The 18,699-nt window shown below is 45.1% G+C and overlaps 1 protein-coding gene across 4 annotated transcripts in view; it reads right to left on the reverse strand.

The window, feature by feature from the left end:
• The window catches only part of AKNA (AT-hook transcription factor), a 279,571-nt gene that overhangs the window by 48,955 nt on the left and 211,917 nt on the right, over positions 1-18,699 (reverse strand). For all 4 annotated transcript variants that reach the window (XM_069241503.1, XM_069241504.1, XM_069241505.1 and 1 more), the window contains exons 17-18: positions 11,660-11,815; positions 8,036-8,148 (exon numbers count right to left, since the gene is read on the reverse strand). In XM_069241503.1, the coding sequence (XP_069097604.1) occupies positions 8,036-8,148; positions 11,660-11,815 (269 nt within the window). The remainder of the gene's footprint in view (positions 1-8,035; positions 8,149-11,659; positions 11,816-18,699) is intronic.

Below are 18,699 nucleotides of genomic sequence, written 5' to 3' on the forward strand. Positions count from 1 at the left end.
TGCTTATCTTAGGTGCCAATCCATCCTATCCTCCTAACAAAGAAGATATCCTTGTATTCCATAGGGTGAAAGTCAGAGTTCTTGTTCAACCAAAAGCAAACCTTATTCTTAAGTTGAACTGTAGACTCCTCCGCCTATGGTGGCAGAAGTGGTATGTTTGTTAATACAGCAACAAAGGGGCAAAAGTCTGGTGGGAGATTTAGGCATAAATGATTCTCCATGTACAAATCAGTGCCTAGCCCATCTTTCTCCGAGTTAAAATGTAACCCTTCAGCAGTCCCAACTAGATTGTCTCTCCTGACTTGCAATATTAATGTAGCTTTGGGATACAGAAGGTATAGCTTTATTTGAGTCAGTTGATTCTTATTAAATATGACGAGGTAGTACAGGAACAATCATCGTAATCTGAACTCAGTTGTCATTTACCTAGTACAGTATATCAAGAGGATCTTCTACAAATGTATGCACAGTTGACGGTAGGAGTCATTGGTTCTTGCTAACAATTAAACAGTATAACAGTAGCAAAAGGAGGCGCTAACAGCTGTTACGTATCAAAAGTAAAAGCATGCAAAGAAATACCAATCCAACAATTTATAATACTTATTTATGGGCATTGATTAATCTGTGTGATCTGGGGAGCACATGAGTGCTCGACCAGGGGCATTCTGTATGTAAGGGATGTTGTACACTTGTAAATCTTGTAGCAGAGCCTCCCAGGCAGCTGCTATGGGAACCCTTTACTTTCCCTGCGCTTCCTCTCACCTAATCGCCACGGCTTTAGCCTTCCCCCTTTTCAGTAGTGCAGCACACCAGTACTTTAGTTCAGGGAGAGTACGGGCCTTCCAATGCCCGGCAATGGTTTTGCAGCCCATCAGTAGAGCAAGGTCTATGAAGCGGTTGATCACAGGTGCGTTCTTGGGATGCTTGAAGAGGCCAAGCAGGAAGCCCTTGATGGTACAGAGAGTCAGTTGGATCAGTTGGATCAATCAAATCAATCAATCTCACCCTTGGCTGGATAGCTGCATCATTATGTATGTAATTTGATGGCACAGTGCTGTCCAATCCAGGCCCAACTTTATGCAGTCCAACTGGATTGCAACAATTGTCTCCAAAGAACTCAGCTTTTCCTTTATGGGAGCCATACTGGCTTCGGTGAACATCGGATAGTGAAATTCGCTGCATATCTCTCATCATCAACTGCTTGGGAGATGGGAGTCCAGACCTCCTCTGTTATCTGCAGCAATACGTACACAACCGTATTCCACGGGGAGTGAGTATAATGGTCCAAAAGGCATGGGGTGTTCACTGACCTCAGCGCCATCTTCCCAAGTTGGTCCAGTCTCTTTGATTCCCGATCCAGAGGTGCGGAAGGAAATGCACCAGATGATGAGGATGCCTGGATAACAAGGCTCTCAGGTGTGGGGTGTTGGGATTGGAATTTAGGGTCGTTCATGGTGGGCCGATCGTCCTGTTTACTGGAACCCCTGTGCTGGTTCTGGATCAAGTACCCAGAAGGACATCAGTGAGGGCTTCATTGAAAGGAAGGAGAGGCTCAGATGTGGAAGCCCCTGGTTGAAGCACCTCCGTCAGGAGATTAAACCTAACTTCAACAGTAGGCAGTTCGAGGCCAAGGACCTCAGCCACCCTGCTGACAACCAAAGAATATGTGGCTCCCTCCGCCTTAGCCACGGTAGGAGGAGAAAGCATGCCAGCCTCTGGAGAAGTATCCAGACCACTGGCCTCACCCAATTCCTGTGCCCAGTCCATGTTAGGTTCGTCCTGGTATTCATAAGGGTCCAGGGACCCCTCCAATCTTTCCCTGTATTCAAACCCATAAAGAAAAGGGTCTGAATCCATCAAAGAAGAGGGAGTCGTCGGCCACAGTGCTACGACTCCGAGTAGTTGGGGATCTGTATCGGGTCGATGTTGATCATAGCACAACTAGGGAAGGTCTCAATGGTACGACCGGTGTTGGCACAGATCTGATAGCGGATCTCGAGATGCCCTCAGAGGCCAGGGCCAGAGCCGCCAGCACGTAACCTGATGGCCCCCCCAGCTGAATGCTTAGGGCCCGAAGGCGCCAGAGAGGGGTCTTCTTGCACAAAAATGAGATGCATGGGCTCGTAAAATTGTTTTAATTGGGCAGGGGTCGCTCCGGCTCCCGGAAAGTCGGGGAGGGGCAGAGCGGACCCGGAAGTAGGCTCCGAGGACGGCGGTCTAGAGCATCGACACTCCTCTTGTGTGTCATCAGCCGAGCAACGGGGCAATGTCGAAGGATGCCTAGCCTTCTTCGACTTCTTCTTCTTACCTGAGTGACCCAAAGACTTGGAGTACGATGAGTGGTAGTGACTCTGCAAACGGTCTCGAGACCTTCCTCTTGAGTGAGACCGGGAACAATGCAGAGCCGAGCGCCGGGCCAACATACACTTGAGGGAACGCCGGGTTGTGGTCGCACTCCAAGCACCACAAACAGACCCAGTGTGGATCCGTCACCGACAACATGCAGTGACAGGCCGAGCAAGGCTTAAAACCGGTCTTCGGGGACATCCTCGACGCACCAAAAAGCACCAAAAAACACAACAAAAATGTTGAAATTGGTCAAAAAGTGACCAGGGTAGCTCTCTCCGGATCAGTGTGTGGCGCAAAAAGAAAAGAACTAAAGTAAGGAATCTGCAACTAGAATATGTCTCTACCAAATTATGTCCTTAAATTGATCTAAAATGTGGGTTGAAATGGTTTCAATGCTGTCACTGACAGTATTGCCAGTGGCCACATAATGGCCCTCATTATAACAATGGCGATAAAAACCGCCTACGGTGACGGGCGCCAACATACCGTCACTGAGGCTACCATCCGCCCGTCATATTATGTTCACTGACGGACTTCTGCCACAAGAAGGGTGGAAATCTGGCAGTGATCATACTGGCGGATGGTGGTAAGCTGACTCTGCTACCACCACCAGCGGTATGCCAGTAGAACGCCGTCAGCTGTATCATGACCTGTGATACGGTCTGGAGGTGTTCGGCTGGCTGGGTCATGCTGGTGTAGCAGCGCCCATTCCCATTCACTGCCAGAAGCCCTCCTCCACAAAGGTAAGTCGGGCTTCCGACAGGGGAGGGGGGTGTTGTGTGTGTATATCTGGTAGTGTGCATGAATGTGCGAGTGTGTGTGTGAATGCGTCTTTGTGTTGTATTGTTTGCGTGGTTCTATGCTTGTGAGTGAATGCGTGTAAGAATGGTGAAGTGGGTGAGTGTCTGCATGTCAGTGTGATTGTGTGTAGGAATGCGTGTGAGCATGTCCGGAAGTATGCATGTATAAATGCGTGTATGCCAGTGTGAGTGATTGGGTGTGTGCGTGGGGCGTGTCTGCGGGTGTGTGTGTGTGTATGGGGGTGGTGGGAAGAGTGAGGATCAGACGGGGTGGGTGGAGTTTAGATGGAGGAGGGGTGGAGGGTGTCTGCTAAGTGTTCAGAGGGTGTGGGGGAGCCGCCTACCGGTCACCGGTAGGGCCTACCACCATGGTTGTCGTGGTGTTGCTAATGCCACAAAAACCATGGTGGTAGGCAGGCTCATAATGCCGCTGGCGGTACTCTGCTGGCCGTCGGGCTGGAGATTGACATCTCCAGCCCGGCGGCTGATACCGCCATCGCGATATGAGTGGAGAAGTGGCAGGCTGGCTGCAGCCAACCCATCATTCTCATAAAGTGGCGGTATGTACCGCCAGCCTGATGGCTGTACTACCACCACATTTCCACTCACTGCCGGGGTCATAATGACCCCCAATGTGTCTGAGCTAGGGCGTCATTATCAGGACACATTGTCCATTTCTTCCTTGTATTGCAGACCCTTTTGGATTGACGTTTCCTTTTAGTTGGGTGTCTTCACTCATTGGTGAGCTAGTGGTACTATTTAAATCTGCCCTTTATGACACACACTCCTGACCCTCCAGAGCGGACCCTGAACCTACTCCAAAGCCTATCTTTGAGACAGGAGGCTCTCCAGAAATCTAACCTGTGGTGCTCAGTCGCTTGCTGACTGCAAGAGATAACCATCTCTCCACCAAGTCTATTTCCTTAGTGACCACCCCTATTGCTCTGACCAAGAAGGAATCCAGGGTTGTACTGAGGGGATCACAATGGGAGCTATCAGAATCCTTGCCCCCCATTGTCTTTCTGTTCCCCATCTTGAGGCTAGGGCATGTCCACACCCTAGGATTTCTATTGGTGAATACAAGAGGGATCCCCAAAGAAGGCGGTCTGTTGAGGTAAGGAGGTCACTCCCACAGCTGCTGCCCAGCAAAAACAGATTTAGTGAAAATTAGGTGAGAAGAAATCGAGAGGAAGCCACTCACAGAGTAGATCCAACAGCCAAGAGAAATGGTCCAGCCTCTTTCGGCCAATGTGGACGAAGACAGGCCCGCTTTTGGCTTAATCTTCTCCAAAGCATGTCCCACATGTGTGCTGTGCAGTGGGGAACGAGAACAGTTTATAAAGCACCTGAGCAGCAATGCGTGTACACCTTGCATGGCTTGTGGGCAATGGAGTCTGTGCTGCTGGCCCACTCCTGTGTAGAGGTGCATTCCCAGGGAAAGACAACAGTTTATAAAGCACCCAACCGGCACTGTGTGCACAGTCCCAACTCCTCCTTGTGTGGTTTGTGGGCAATGGAGTCCGTGCTGTTGCCCTACTCCTGTGTAGAGGCTTTTCAACATCCTTTCCCCTGTAACCAATGGGCACAATTCAGCAGCATCCTTAACCTTGTATACTGGGGTCAGAAAGCATCTTTACTTCTTGATGGGGTCAGTTATCTAGGAGTATCCATTGACTTCACAATGGGGTCAGACATCCAGCAGATCATTGCCCTGAACCATGAGATCAGAGAAACAGGAGCCCTTGGAGCCCTGTATATGGGGATCAGAGACCCAGAAGCATTCACAGCCCTGTGCAAGGGAATCAGAGACTTAGCAGCATCATACACCTTCTCACTAAGGTCAGACATCCAGAAGATCATTAGAGCTGTAACCTGAGTTCACAAACTCAGAAACATTTGCATCCCTTTAAAGAAGTGTCAGATAACCAGAAGCATATATAGCCCTTCACATTGGGCAATTGATCAAGCAAAAGTCTAGTTCTGCACACTGGCTCGAGGATCGAGCCATATCCTTAGCCCTATGCCTGGGGATCAGAGGCACAACAGTATTCGTAGCACTGCACACAGTGGTTAGGGGTGTGAAATTTCCCATGTACCCTGTGTCTGTAGTCAGCATTCGCATTAGCCTTAGTCTTGTACCATTAAGGATGAGTTATCCAAATGTTTGCTTCTAATGATGTGGTCATCGAACTCCTAGTATTATATGTGCTATACTTTTGTGTCTCATATCAAACATTAGTCGCTGACTTGAACTTGTATCTTACATCAACACAGGACTCAGGGATGGACCTGGTCTTATTCCTGGGTATACTCTGGTGTCATAGATCCTCCAATGTTTCATACCATATACTTATTGATGCATCAGACTCCAGTAGCACAGACGTGCTGCTGGTGCACCAAACCAAAGCCAGTCTGCGCCCGTTCGTGGCCAGCCAAGGGCTAGTTATTATGCCCAAACATGAATGTATATATCTAGTCAGCTGAGAAAGCTACACTCTCCAGGCTATAAGCTTGACTGTTCTACTAGACTGGCCATTATTAATTTGGGGCTGTTGAACAACAATTGCTCTACTGACTTTCCTGAGCCCAATTGTGTAGAGGTTTGCAGTTCCTCCTACAATAGTCCTCTTTGTAGGAGCATTCCTTTTTATGACCAGCTGAAGGTCTTTTATTTCAATACTCGGTCTCTGGTGAAACACCAATCAGAAGTTTTTAATCTCTTGGACTCGGAGAGCCCGGATATTTTGTTTCTTACTGAAACTTGGTTAAATGCTGACTTCTCTCCTGACATCATTGCTGTTCTGCCAGATGCTTTTTATATTTTTCAATGTGATTGTTGCTTTGGCAAAACTGGTGGTGGAGTAACAGCAATTATTAAGAAACATCTTAAGTTCTACTCTCGAGTCATTTAACATCCTACTGACAGATAGTCTTGTAATAAATCTTGACACCACAACTCACTCTTTTGTCTGCATTTTGGTCTACTGAGCTCCCAGTCTACATGCCCTGCTTTCCCTTGATTTTAGTGGAGCATATCTCCCCTTTAATTATTGATCATGCAAACATTTTGCTTTTGAGAGATTTTAATTACTGGGCAAACAAAATCACGGGTGGGCAACACTCTACAGAATTTACAGAACTGCTGAGCAGTTTAAATCGTTTGCAACACGTTTGTACTGACCCACATCAAAGGTCACAGCCTAGACCACGTGTGGTCCTCTAACTTATCAGTTTCCAATATGGAGATACTGCCTTGTGCCAGGTCAGGCCACTCTCTCTTTTATTAAATTTGCACTTTTAGTAGTGACCCTTTCTAAGCTCTTCATGACCTTAATTCTTTATCGAGGCACTGGGCCAAAATCAACATGCAGGATTTTGGTAACGCTCTAGAAATCTATCTACCAACTACTAACTCTAATGTGGACATTTTTGAAGGAGAGATTACAAGTTGGGCGACACAAGCTAGTGGAACTTCTTAGGTGCTACAATTCATCACAGTGGTTTTCTGATGCCTTATAAGCAGAGAAACTAAAACTATGGCAAGCAGAACGAGAGTGGAGAAATAACTACCTCATCAGTAATAAAGAGGCAGTTCTTTGCACAGTTCAAACATTATAAGAAATTTATTATTTTGGCAAAATCTGCCTTTTTCTCGGACAGGATCATTAACTCCACAAATGCATACAGGCCCTAATTTAAGACCACCTAATTTTAATTTTCTCTCCATTCCCCTCCCTTTAAAAAGAAGACGATGGGTGGGACAGGTTTTTCGTTCCTTGCTCCCAGCATCTGGAACACCCTTCCTCCTGACATTAGGTTCACTCTGTGTTATCTCAAATTGAAGAAACTTCTGAAGATCTGGCTCTTCCGATTGGCCTACGATTAATGTCCTTAGAGAGCTACTCTGAAGTTTTGTTTCTGTAGCTTCAGTGCCATTAAACCATTGGTGAATGTGCGTTTTATAAGTTCAGATAACATAACATATCATAACATAATTCCATTGAGGTGGGTCCTTCAGTGTCAGGCACAGTACAGTAGAAGGCCTGATAGCATCCACTGCTATGTATACTGATGTCTTGTATCTCCTACCACAGACCAGGTTGTAAAATGGGGACATTGTTTACAAGCAGCACTGGAATCTGGCAACATTCCTATTATGCACACTAGGATCAGGGATCTATACTCAATAGTCATTTGTCTTCCAGCAACCACTTCTGTGAAGTGATCTGTCAAACGGAGCCACCCACTGCGCAGTACTGAGCAGTGCTTAATTTGTAATACTATAAATGTAGGTGCCCAAACCTTTGTTTAGAAGCCTGCGGAAGTCACTATTAAAGGTACGGATGCCAAATAGCAAGGCTGCCCACACCTATTTTTATCCACCACCCATATTCCAGCCCACACCTCTTTTATCCACTACCAAGCAGTACCTTGCCCTTTATATCACTCATTCAAGTTTACTTTCACTTTGGCTTTCTCTCTTTATCGTTACTCCTTTATTACCCCTTGTGCATTTATCTCTCTCTTTCTCTGGGTGAAATTCTGAAGAACAAAAAGAAGTGCTGGTCCCCAAAAAATAAGTGCTGATGAGCCCTTCCTGCAACCATAGGTTCAAATTAAGGATTGGTACTGAGCAGTTGGAATGTGTTGGGGTCCCGCATGTTATTAATGGAAAGTGACAAGGGACTCAACTCTCGAGAAAAGACATAAACACTATATTATTTCCTATTGGCCATTGATACTTTAAACGTGCAACAAAGGATTTGACTAAACTCTGACCTTCCCATGTTTGATTGTACACCCAAACTATCAAAACTGTAAACAATAGGTTTTGGGTTCTACTGCATGTTGTTAGCCTCATAAAACCTGGGTAGTATGATACTTACTGAAGTCTAGATCTGGTCCATCTCGAGGAAGAGATGCTGACCTTACTCGAACAGATGGTTTTGATCTTCTGGAGGGCTCCCCATACGCCTCCGGGGTTCCATCTGTGGATATTCTGCAAACAAAAAGAAAACAATCATAGCTGTACCTTTTAAGCAGAGGATAAAATAACTAAAATGATGGAAATGGGATCAAGATGTATGATAGAAGTAGAGAGGATCTAGACAAGACCAAAGCCAGATGTTAATTTGGGATCTAAGAAGCTACTGCTATTTTGAGGATGTGATGAAACTTCAGGCAAATCCTGAAGTAATGGTATGGTACCAGAATACTAAGCTTTAAATATCAACATGCAAAAACATTTTAACAAGAATATCAAACAACACAATACTTGGAACTTAAGTATTTTTAGCTGAGTAGAGGATTATTATACTTTACTCCAGGTATACATACCTCAATGAGATGTAAATATATATCATTAAGGTAAGTAGATAGGGATTTGGGAATAGTAAATCTATATTTACCATTTAGACTATGGAAATTGATACTGTATAGGCATTGTTCAGGACAGCTATACATTGAAGAGGTATTTGTTTGCCTATAACCTTTGACCCCAAGAACAGATCTGCATCACAGATCTACATCACATTTGGCAGTTATTTGGCTAGTCAACTAAGGTCCAACAATTCAATTTTTTTGTGCCAATCCGTGAAGAGAAAGAAAAGTTGAAGAGGGACTCCCATTTAAACTCCCAATGGAATATTTGCTCACACCTAGAGCAAAACCTGCTGAAACAATTACACCAAACTTAGTATGGAAGGAGAAACTTTACTCAGAAAGCATGCTCTTGTGGTTTGGTGAAAATCCAGTAGGTTTTAAGAAATAATTGCCTGAAAGAGGTGGCAGGTAGCCTGAAAGGATTATTTCTTTTATATCTCTGCCATTTGATCCTTTGTCAAATATATACAGGGAGTGCAGAATTATTAGGCAAATTAGTATTTTGACCACATCATCCTCTTTATGCATGTTGTCTTACTCCAAGCTGTATAGTCTCGAAAGCCTACTACCAATTAAGCATATTAGGTGATGTGCATCTCTGTAATGAGAAGGGGTGTGGTCTAATGACATCAACACCCTATATCAGGTGTGCATAATTATTAGGCAACTTCCTTTCCTTTGGCAAAATGGGTCAAAAGAAGGACTTGACAGGCTCAGAAAAGTCAAAAATAGTGAGATATCTTGCAGAGGGATGCAGCACTCTTAAAATTGCAAAGCTTCTGAAGCGTGATCATCGAACAATCAAGCGTTGCATTCAAAATAGTCAACAGGGTCGCAAGAAGCGTGTGGAAAAACCAAGGCGCAAAATAACTGCCCATGAACTGAGAAAAGTCAAGCGTGCAGCCGCCACGATGCCACTTGCCACCAGTTTGGCCATATTTCAGAGCTGCAACATCACTGGAGTGCCCAAAAGCACAAGGTGTGCAATACTCAGAGACATGGCCAAGGTAAGAAAGGCTGAAAGACGACCACCACTGAACAAGACACACAAGCTGAAACGTCAAGACTGGGCCAAGAAATATCTCAAGACTGATTTTTCTAAGGTTTTATGGACTGATGAAATGAGAGTGAGTCTTGATGGGCCAGATGGATGGGCCCGTGGCTGGATTGGTAAAGGGCAGAGAGCTCCAGTCCGACTCAGACGCCAGCAAGGTGGAGGTGGAGTGCTGGTTTGGGCTGGTATCATCAAAGATGACCTTGTGGGGCCTTTTCGGGTTGAGGATGGAGTCAAGCTCAACTCCCAGTCCTACTGCCAGTTCCTGGAAGACACCTTCTTCAAGCAGTGGTACAGGAAGAAGTCTGCATCCTTCAAGAAAAACATGATTTTCATGCAGGACAATGCTCCATCACACGCGTCCAAGTACTCCACAGCGTGGCTGGCAAGAAAGGGTATAAAAGAAGGAAATCTAATGACATGGCCTCCTTGTTCACCTGATCTGAACCCCATTGAGAACCTGTGGTCCATCATCAAATGTGAGATTTACAAGGAGGGAAAACAGTACACCTCTCTGAACAGTGTCTGGGAGGCTGTGGTTGCTGCTGCACGCAATGTTGATGGTGAACAGATCAAAACACTGACAGAATCCATGGATGGCAGGCTTTTGAGTGTCCTTGCAAAGAAAGGTGGCTATATTGGTCACTGATTTGTTTTTGTTTTGTTTTTGAATGTCAGAAATGTATATTTGTGAATGTTGAGATGTTATATTGGTTTCACTGGTAATAATAAATAATTGAAATGGGTATATATTTGTTTTTTGTTAAGTTGCCTGATAATTATGCACAGTAATAGTCACCTGCACACACAGATATCCCCCTAACATAGCTAAAACTAAAAACAAACTAAAAACTACTTCCAAAAATTTTCAGCTTTGATATTAATGAGTTTTTTGGGTTCATTGAGAACATGGTTGTTGTTCAATAATAAAATTAATCCTCAAAAATACAACTTGCCTAATAATTCTGCACTCCCTGTATGATTTTTTTGACAAATGCGACTGGCTAGTGAAAGTCCCTGTAGATTACTTTTTCAGTATTTTCAAAATCAAAAATCATTTTTGGATTGCGAGTTTCGGGCTGTGGGCAAAAAAAATCCTAGGAAAGCAAAGGCAATATTAACAAATACCTGACTCCAGGGTAGTGGTTGGGCTTGCACAGAGGTGTGAAAAACTTGATTAACAGACCAGGTAAGAACAGAGAAAATGTTTATGGTTCAAGACTCAAACATCGCGAGAGCTGTCATTTTAAGAAGTGAATCATATAGTTTGAAAAAATCTTACTCTGGTTTATGACTTTCACAAAGGATAAAAAAAATAAAAAAAGACATATGGTGTGCAAAGCAGAAATACAGAAAGACAGAGGGAGAGAAAAAATGGCAGGGTAAGGGACAGACAAAGCTTTTGCAAACAGAATGTGCACAGAAGGGGTTGAGTACCTGATGTGGGTTGGGAATCAATCCACACATCCCTCTCTATGCACAGCCAAAGAAGGGCGTGCTCAGCGAGTTGGGTGTAGGACTAGACCAACCACCGCTGTGCATGGCCAAGGACTATGCACAGCAGAGATTAGGAATTCAATGAAAAATCACAACAATTAACAACTGAGTTACGGGTCTTGTTCAAACACCCAAAAAATTGAAATTTGGCTATTATGGTATGCAATGTACACAATGCACACCATCTTTCTTGCATAGCCCGCCATGCACCAAATACCCATTTATAAACAGCATTAGAAAAAAGGTAATAAGCAAGAGTTAAACATGGTGGGTGTCGTGAACTATAGCATGAGTTGTGTGGGTTCCATAGAATAATGTCTGAAAGGGATTATGTATATTACTTCTTCTACTGTGGCAATCATTCTTGAAGAAGCTTTAGGAGAGTCCACATAAAGTCTAATGGCCATAACCACTGCTGGAAACATTACCAGTGCTGGAGTGCACATGCACAAATGCTGTACATCACCTGGGTAACGCTTTTGCTACATAGGGGAAAGGAGTCTTAACACTTTAGAACCAGGAGAATGAGGTTCACTTCAGTTTAGCGTACCTAGAAATATGCTCTCTGACCACTTACCCACAGACTGAAGAATTCCAGGAACGGGGTGTGTCACCTGCAGCCTGTGTCCTACTCCAAAGAGACTCACGAGGGGTACCCTGGGGCCTTTGTAAAGTTTGTTCAAGCCGTTGTCGCAGGCGGGAGACCTCATTTTGTAGGGCCTGAATTGCTTCACTACAATGGAAAAAAAAAAGAAAGAAGTTTTTGACTTAACTTAGGCCAGATGGTGGGCTTTAAGAAAGTTCGAAACTGGTGGAAAAGGAAGAAGAAAGACAGGAATTCGGAATGAGAACAACCAAGAGGGAAAAAGAAAAACTAATATAACAGAAAGAATGGAAAGAAAAGAAAGAAACATGAAAGTCTAATTACAAACATTCCTAAAAGATGATGAAGCAAGAAAAAAAAGAATTTGAAAATGACTAAAACTGCATGAAAGGAGGTAACAGAAAACAAAAAAGTGAATCAACTGAACAAATGAAAAAGAGACAACTAGCACAAGACCTACAGCAAAAAGGGATTAAAAAAACATAAATACTGCATGATGAGCATAGAAGATATGAAAGTAAATAGGAAGGGAAGGTGGGAAGCAAATGTGTTAAGGAACTACCCAGAAATGGAGAGAAGAGGTATTGTTGATACTTATAGCTTAAGGCATCTGTATATTTTTTACTTTTACCTTATTATGCAGGAATCTACCTTTTAATTCTCAGCAATCTTTCAACCAACAAATCGACCCATTTGCCATAATTATGAACTAGTAAGTGAATCAGCAAAGCAACGCAACAGTGTTTCCTCACTATTTTTCTTTTTTACGGAGGGAAAGAGGACGCCTCATAGTGAACAGTGAAAACAGAAAGTGAAAAGCCTATAGTTGAACCCTTTACAAAGAAATTTGATGCAAGCCGGAAATGCAATGAGGTATGTTGAGGATTATCACTTGGTTATGAAAGTTGCTAATAAGATAAATTGAAGATGAAAGGAAATTTAAAGCATAATTAAAAACATATTGTGAAATAGAGTAAAAATTGTTGAGCAGAATTTGCATAAATGATTACATGCACTTACCATCAAACAATACCAGACTTTGGTCTCATTGACTTCATATCACCAGAATTGAAAGGTAGGCATTCAGAAATTGTAAACCAGTGTTCACCAAAGGACTGTGGCATCACATTGGTAACACAGCTACATTGATACCAATCTTATCAAATACACTGGCAACATAAAACAATCACATAGCCTTCCTGTCTTCCACTCATTTGAAGTAATACTGCAGTGGGTGTGGCAAGGGGAGACGTGAGATGATAGAATGGGAAGATGTAAAAGAGGGAGAGTAATGCAGGAGTCACTAGAGTACATGACCTCCACAGACATTTATGTGTCAACATCTTCTCATCTTCAGTAGTAGCTAAGGTGTCCTACTCACCGCACTACCACCGAGTGATACCGGTCTGGTGGAAGATAATGCATAGCAGCAGCTGCTGGTGATGAGAGGAGATGTTGGTGGTAAAGAGGCTGCACTGAACCAGAACTCTCTCTGTCCTTGGTAGGTCTGCTACTGACAGTCTTGACCTTCTACTGATAGAGATGAATTGGAAATCCAAAGGGTTCTTATGTGATGGACAGATCCTGGCTGGAGACTCACCCCACAGACTTACATGAGATGCTCCCTTTTGCCTCACCATAAGGATAACAAAGATCCTGATCACAGACAGAGCAGAGAGTCAAACATTAGAGGGTTCCCTTCTGCCCCCTCATCAATATAATATAAGACAGACGATGATCACGGGTAGAGGTTTTCAGTCCTTTCACCTTGGAGACTCTGTTCCACTTCCTCCTCCTAAGATCAGGTGCCTCACAAACCCACTCATTTAAAAAAGAGCCTAGGATGAGACACCATGTGACGCCTTCTTTCTGCTCCATCAAGAAGCTTCTGCTCACATGAATGGTTTGAACAAAATGTTTTCCACTCTCCTGCTGAGCTGTTCACAAACCCTGCCTCAGTCGTATCCATGACAAGAGGGCATCTTAGCAACAGGCCACAGAGTAATGTGTACTGAGGCAGTGTAATCAAAAGCTCGGGGGGGGCATAAATCCTTGGCACTGATCAATCTTTTTCTTTGTTTGGGTAATCTTTAATGTGAATGTTGTCTCCAGGCCACTCCTTCCTCCGTACCCGGCATGAGAATGAAGCCAACAGGAAATGCGGTACAGTAGTTTCCTTCTTAATGAAGAAAGGTGCACAGAAATACATATTCAATAAACACTGCTCAACATATACAATTTGCCCTTGCTCCTACCTAAATTAGAAAAAGGAATTCCAGGATTTGTTGGTAAAGAGGCAAAAAGAGAGTATCTTCCTGTTTTGTTTCAGCACATTCAGGGCAATGAATAAGTGCAAACTCCCATCAATCTAACATTTCATTCTGAAGATATCATAATAAATGTGTAGGTGTTTAAATATTTTTAACAACTTTGTTCAATATTTTGTTGCATTTGTCAAAGGGAGAAACATCATTCCCAGGACGTGACCTACTGAATGTTACAACAACAACAGATGATGGACCGAATGCAATCAAACATTCACCCCCATTCACAGATCTGGGTTTAATCCATCCGTTTTTTTGCCTGTCATGCCATTCCAGTTTGGACCCAGCCATATGCTAATCAGCCATGACCCTGTTCCCCATGGGAACAGTCCAGCCCAGGTCCTCCCTGGACCAGAAACAAACATCCTAGGACCGGTTTCAGGGTATCACCCTTCATCAGCCAGGCTAGCTTGAATACGGTGGCATAGCAAGCACGGAACCGGGCATACCCTTCCCACTCAGGGCGACAAATGCAAAAACAACAGATGATGGATGGAATGCAAACAAATCAAACATTCACCCCCAGTCACAGATCTCGGTTTAATCCATCAGTGTTTATTGCCTGCCATGCCATTCCAGTTTGGACCCAGCCATATGCAAATCAGTCTTGACCCTGGGAACAGTCCAGCCCGAACTGCCAGGCCAGGTCCTCCCTGGACCAGAAACAAACATCCTGGGACCGGTTTCAGGGTATCACCCTTCATCAGTCAGGCTAGCTTGAATCTAGTGGCATAGCAAGCACAGGGCCCACGTCTGGGCATACCCTTCCCACTTGGGGGCGACTAATGCAAAAACAACAGATTGGTCCTGCATCCCGTCCATCATTTGCGTTGTTTTGCTAATGAATGTTACAACGTATGCCTGGAATCCTGCAATATCAAGTAAGTGTGGGTTTTCCTAGGTAACATAGTCTGAACGCTTAAATATGTAATCTTAGCACAGATCACTAAATTATGGTTTAATTACAGTTGATGGCACACTAATCCCCTGATGAGGGGGATATCAAACTCAGTACTATATGGAAAGTATAAGACTGTTATATATTCTAATTCTCTGCAAACTAAGGACTCTAGTGGTGGTAGCCACACCTGCTCTCACTGGTTTACTCTTGTGTTGAATATGAAATTTTTCTGATCCCTGCCAAGGCTTGACCAACATCTAAGTTACACTGGTATCCAGATTGTGGAGGGCATTAGACAAATATTATACATATATGGATTTACAATGTTTTTTTTTACCATGCCCACGGACGATGAACTAAGTGCAGTGCATTTGCAACATTTTTAAAACAACTGAAAGTGAAATGCTGATCTAGGGTACATCTCTTATGATCGAACATATTATCCCTGGCTTGTATGGAAATCAACCACAGGCATATATGTTTAACATCTAAACAACTCAAAGGTTTCTACTGGTGGGTGCTAGACTTCCCTTGCCTTGACTGGCTGGCCAGGAAATTGCACCAAACAGGATGTTTTAAAGAAGTTTTAGCAATTTTTTCTAAACCCTGGGCCCTGATTTATACTTTTTGGTGCAAAACTGCACCAGCCAGGTACCATATTTATGGAATGGTGCAAGTCAGTGCAAAGGATAGGCTAGCGTAAAAAAAAAAAATGACGTTAGCTGGGTGGGGCTAGCGGTATGGAAGAAGGGGGTTTTGCACCAAGAAATGATATTACGCAGGTTAGAGTAAAAAGAAAATGCCTCTAACCAGCCTAGCGTCATTTTCTGATACCACATGACTCCTGTCTTAGAAAAAACAGGAGTCATGCCCACCACCCCAATGGCCAGCACAGGGGACCAGGGTCCCCTGGGCATGGCCATTGTACCCATTGCCTTACCTGTACTTACTTATACTTACCTGGGATGGGGTTCCCCCATCCTCCGCTGTCCCTCTGATCTGGGTGGGGTTGTCCCTGGGTCCTGGGGAAGGCACCTGTGGGCTTATTCCATGGTGTTTCACAATGGAAATAGGCTCACAGGTCCCCTAACGCCTGCCCTGACCCAGGCGTTAAATAATAGTGCAATGCAAGCTTTGCACCATTATTTGACTCCTCACCCGCCCCGTGCGTGATTTTAGCACAGTGGGGTAAATATGGTAAAGGCCAAAGAGTCATTTTTTGCACGGGAACGCCTACTTTGCATCTCATTGATGCAAAGTAGGTTTCCACGTCCAACAAATGACTTTACTTCCATAAATTTGGTGCTAGACGGGTCAAAGTATAAATATGGAGTTAGTTTTGCACTGAATTTGCGTAAAAAAATGATGCAAATTCGGTGCAAAACGGGTATAAATATGCCCCTTGGTGTTTTGATTTCTGTCACTAAAAGCAGAAAAACATCCCTGCCAAGGCTTGACTCACATCTGTGTTTCCCTGGATCTGGAAGGAGGATACTAGACATGTATGGGATATTATTTGGCTTGTGGTATCTCTCTTTCTAGCCTTGTTACCCCCACTTTTGGCCTGTTTGTGAGTATATGTCAGGGTGTTTTCACTGTCTCACTGGGATCCTGCTAGCCAGGGCCCAGTGCTCATAGTGAAAATCCTATGTTTTCAGTATGTTTGTTATGTGTCACTGGGACCCTGCTAGCCAGGACCCCAGTGCTCATACGTTTGTGGCCTATATGTATGTGTTCCCTGTGTGATGCCTAACTGTCTCACTGAGGCTCTGCTAACCAGAACCTCAGTGATTATGCTCTCTTTTTCCAAATTGTCACTAACAGGCTAGTGACCAATTTCACCAATTCACATTGGCATACTGGAACACCCTTATAATTCCCTAGTATATGGTACTGAGGTACCCAGGGTATTGGGGTTCCAGGAGATCCCTATGGGCTGCAGCATTTCTTTTGCCACCCATAGGGAGCTCTGACAATTCTTACACAGGCCTGCCACTGCAACCTGAGTGAAATAACGTCCACGTTATTTCACAGCCATTTACCACTGCACTTAAGTAACTTATAAGTCACCTATATGTCTAACCTTTACCTGGTAAAGGTTGGGTGCTAAGTTACTTAGTGTGTGGGCACCCTGGCACTAGCCAAGGTGCCCCCACATCGTTCAGGGCAAATTCCCCGGACTTTGTGAGTGCGGGGACACCATTTCATGCGTGCACTATACATAGGTCACTACCTATGTATAGCGTCACAATGGTAACTTCGAACATGGCCATGTAACATGTCTAAGATCATGGAATTGCCATTCCAATGCCATCCTGGCATTGGGGAGACAATTCCATGATCCTCCGAGTCTCTAGCACAGACCCGGGTACTGCCAAACTGCCTTTCCCGGGGTTTCACTGCAGCTGCTGGTGCTGCCAACCCCTCAGACAGGTTTCTGCCCTCGTGGGGTCCAGCCAGGCTTGGCCCAGGAAGGCAGAACAAAGGACTTCCTCAGAGAGAGGGTGTTACACCCTCTCCCTTTGGAAAAAGGTGTCAGGGCTGGGGAGGAGTAGCCTCCCCCAGCCTCTGGAAATGCTTTGATGGGCACAGATGGTGCCCATCTCTGCATAAGCCAGTCTACATCGGCTCAGGGATCCCCCAACCCTGCTCTGGCGCGAAACTGGACAAAGGAAAGGGGAGTGACCACTCCCCTGACCTGCACCTCCCAGGGGAGGTGCCCAGAGCTCCTCCAGTGTGCTCCAGACCTCTGCCATCTTGGAAACAGAGGTGCTGCTGGCACACTGGACTGAGTGGCCAGTGCCAGCAGGTGACGTCAGAGACTCCTTCTGATAGGCTCTTACCTATGTTGCTAGCCTATCCTCCTTCCTAGGTAGCCAAACCTCCTTTTCTGGCTATTTAGGGTCTCTGCTTTGGGGAATTCTTTAGATAACGAATGCAAGAGCTCATCAGAGTTCCTCTGCATCTCTCTCTTCACCTTCTGCCAAAGGATCGACCGCTGACTGCTCAGGACGCCTGCAAAACCGCAACAAAGTAGCAAAGACGACTTCTGCTAACCTTGTATCGCTGATCCTGCCGCCTTCTTGACTGTTTTCCTGGTAGTGCATGCTCTGGGGGTAGCCTGCCTCCTCTCTGCACTAGGAGCTATGAAGAAATTTCCAGTGGGTCGACGGAATCTTCCCCCTGCAACCGCAGGCAACAAAAGACTGCATCACCAGTCCTCTGGGTCCCCTCTCAGCCCGACGAGCGTGGTCCCTGGAACTCAGCAACTCTGTCCAAGTGACTCCCACAGTCCAGTGACTCTTCAGTCCAAGTTTGGTGGAGGTAAGTCCTTGCCTCCCCACGCTAGACTGCATTGCTGGGTACCGCGTGATTTGCAGCTGCTCCGGCTCCTGTGCACTCTTCCAGGATTTCCTTCGTACATAGCCAAGCCTGGGTCCCCCACACTCTAACCTGCAGTGCACAACCTCCTGAGTTGTCCTCCGGCGTCCTGGGACTCCCTTTTGTGTCTTCGGGTGAGCTCCGGTTCACTCCTCTTCGTAGTGCCTGTTCCGGCACTTCTGCGGGTGCTGCCTGCTTCTGTGAGGGCTCCCTGACTTGCTGGGCGCCCCCTCTGTCTCCTCATCCAAGTGGCAACATTCTGGTCCCTCCTGGGCCACAGCAGCATCCAAAAACCCTAACCGCGACCCTTGCAGCTAGCAAGGCTTGTTTTCGGTCTTTCTGCGTGGGAACACCTCTGCAAGCTTCTTCACGACGTGGGACATCCATCCTCCAGAGGGGAAGTTTCT

Source organism: Pleurodeles waltl, chromosome 6 (genome assembly GCF_031143425.1).
Source record: "Pleurodeles waltl isolate 20211129_DDA chromosome 6, aPleWal1.hap1.20221129, whole genome shotgun sequence".
Lineage (NCBI taxonomy): Eukaryota > Metazoa > Chordata > Amphibia > Caudata > Salamandridae > Pleurodeles > Pleurodeles waltl.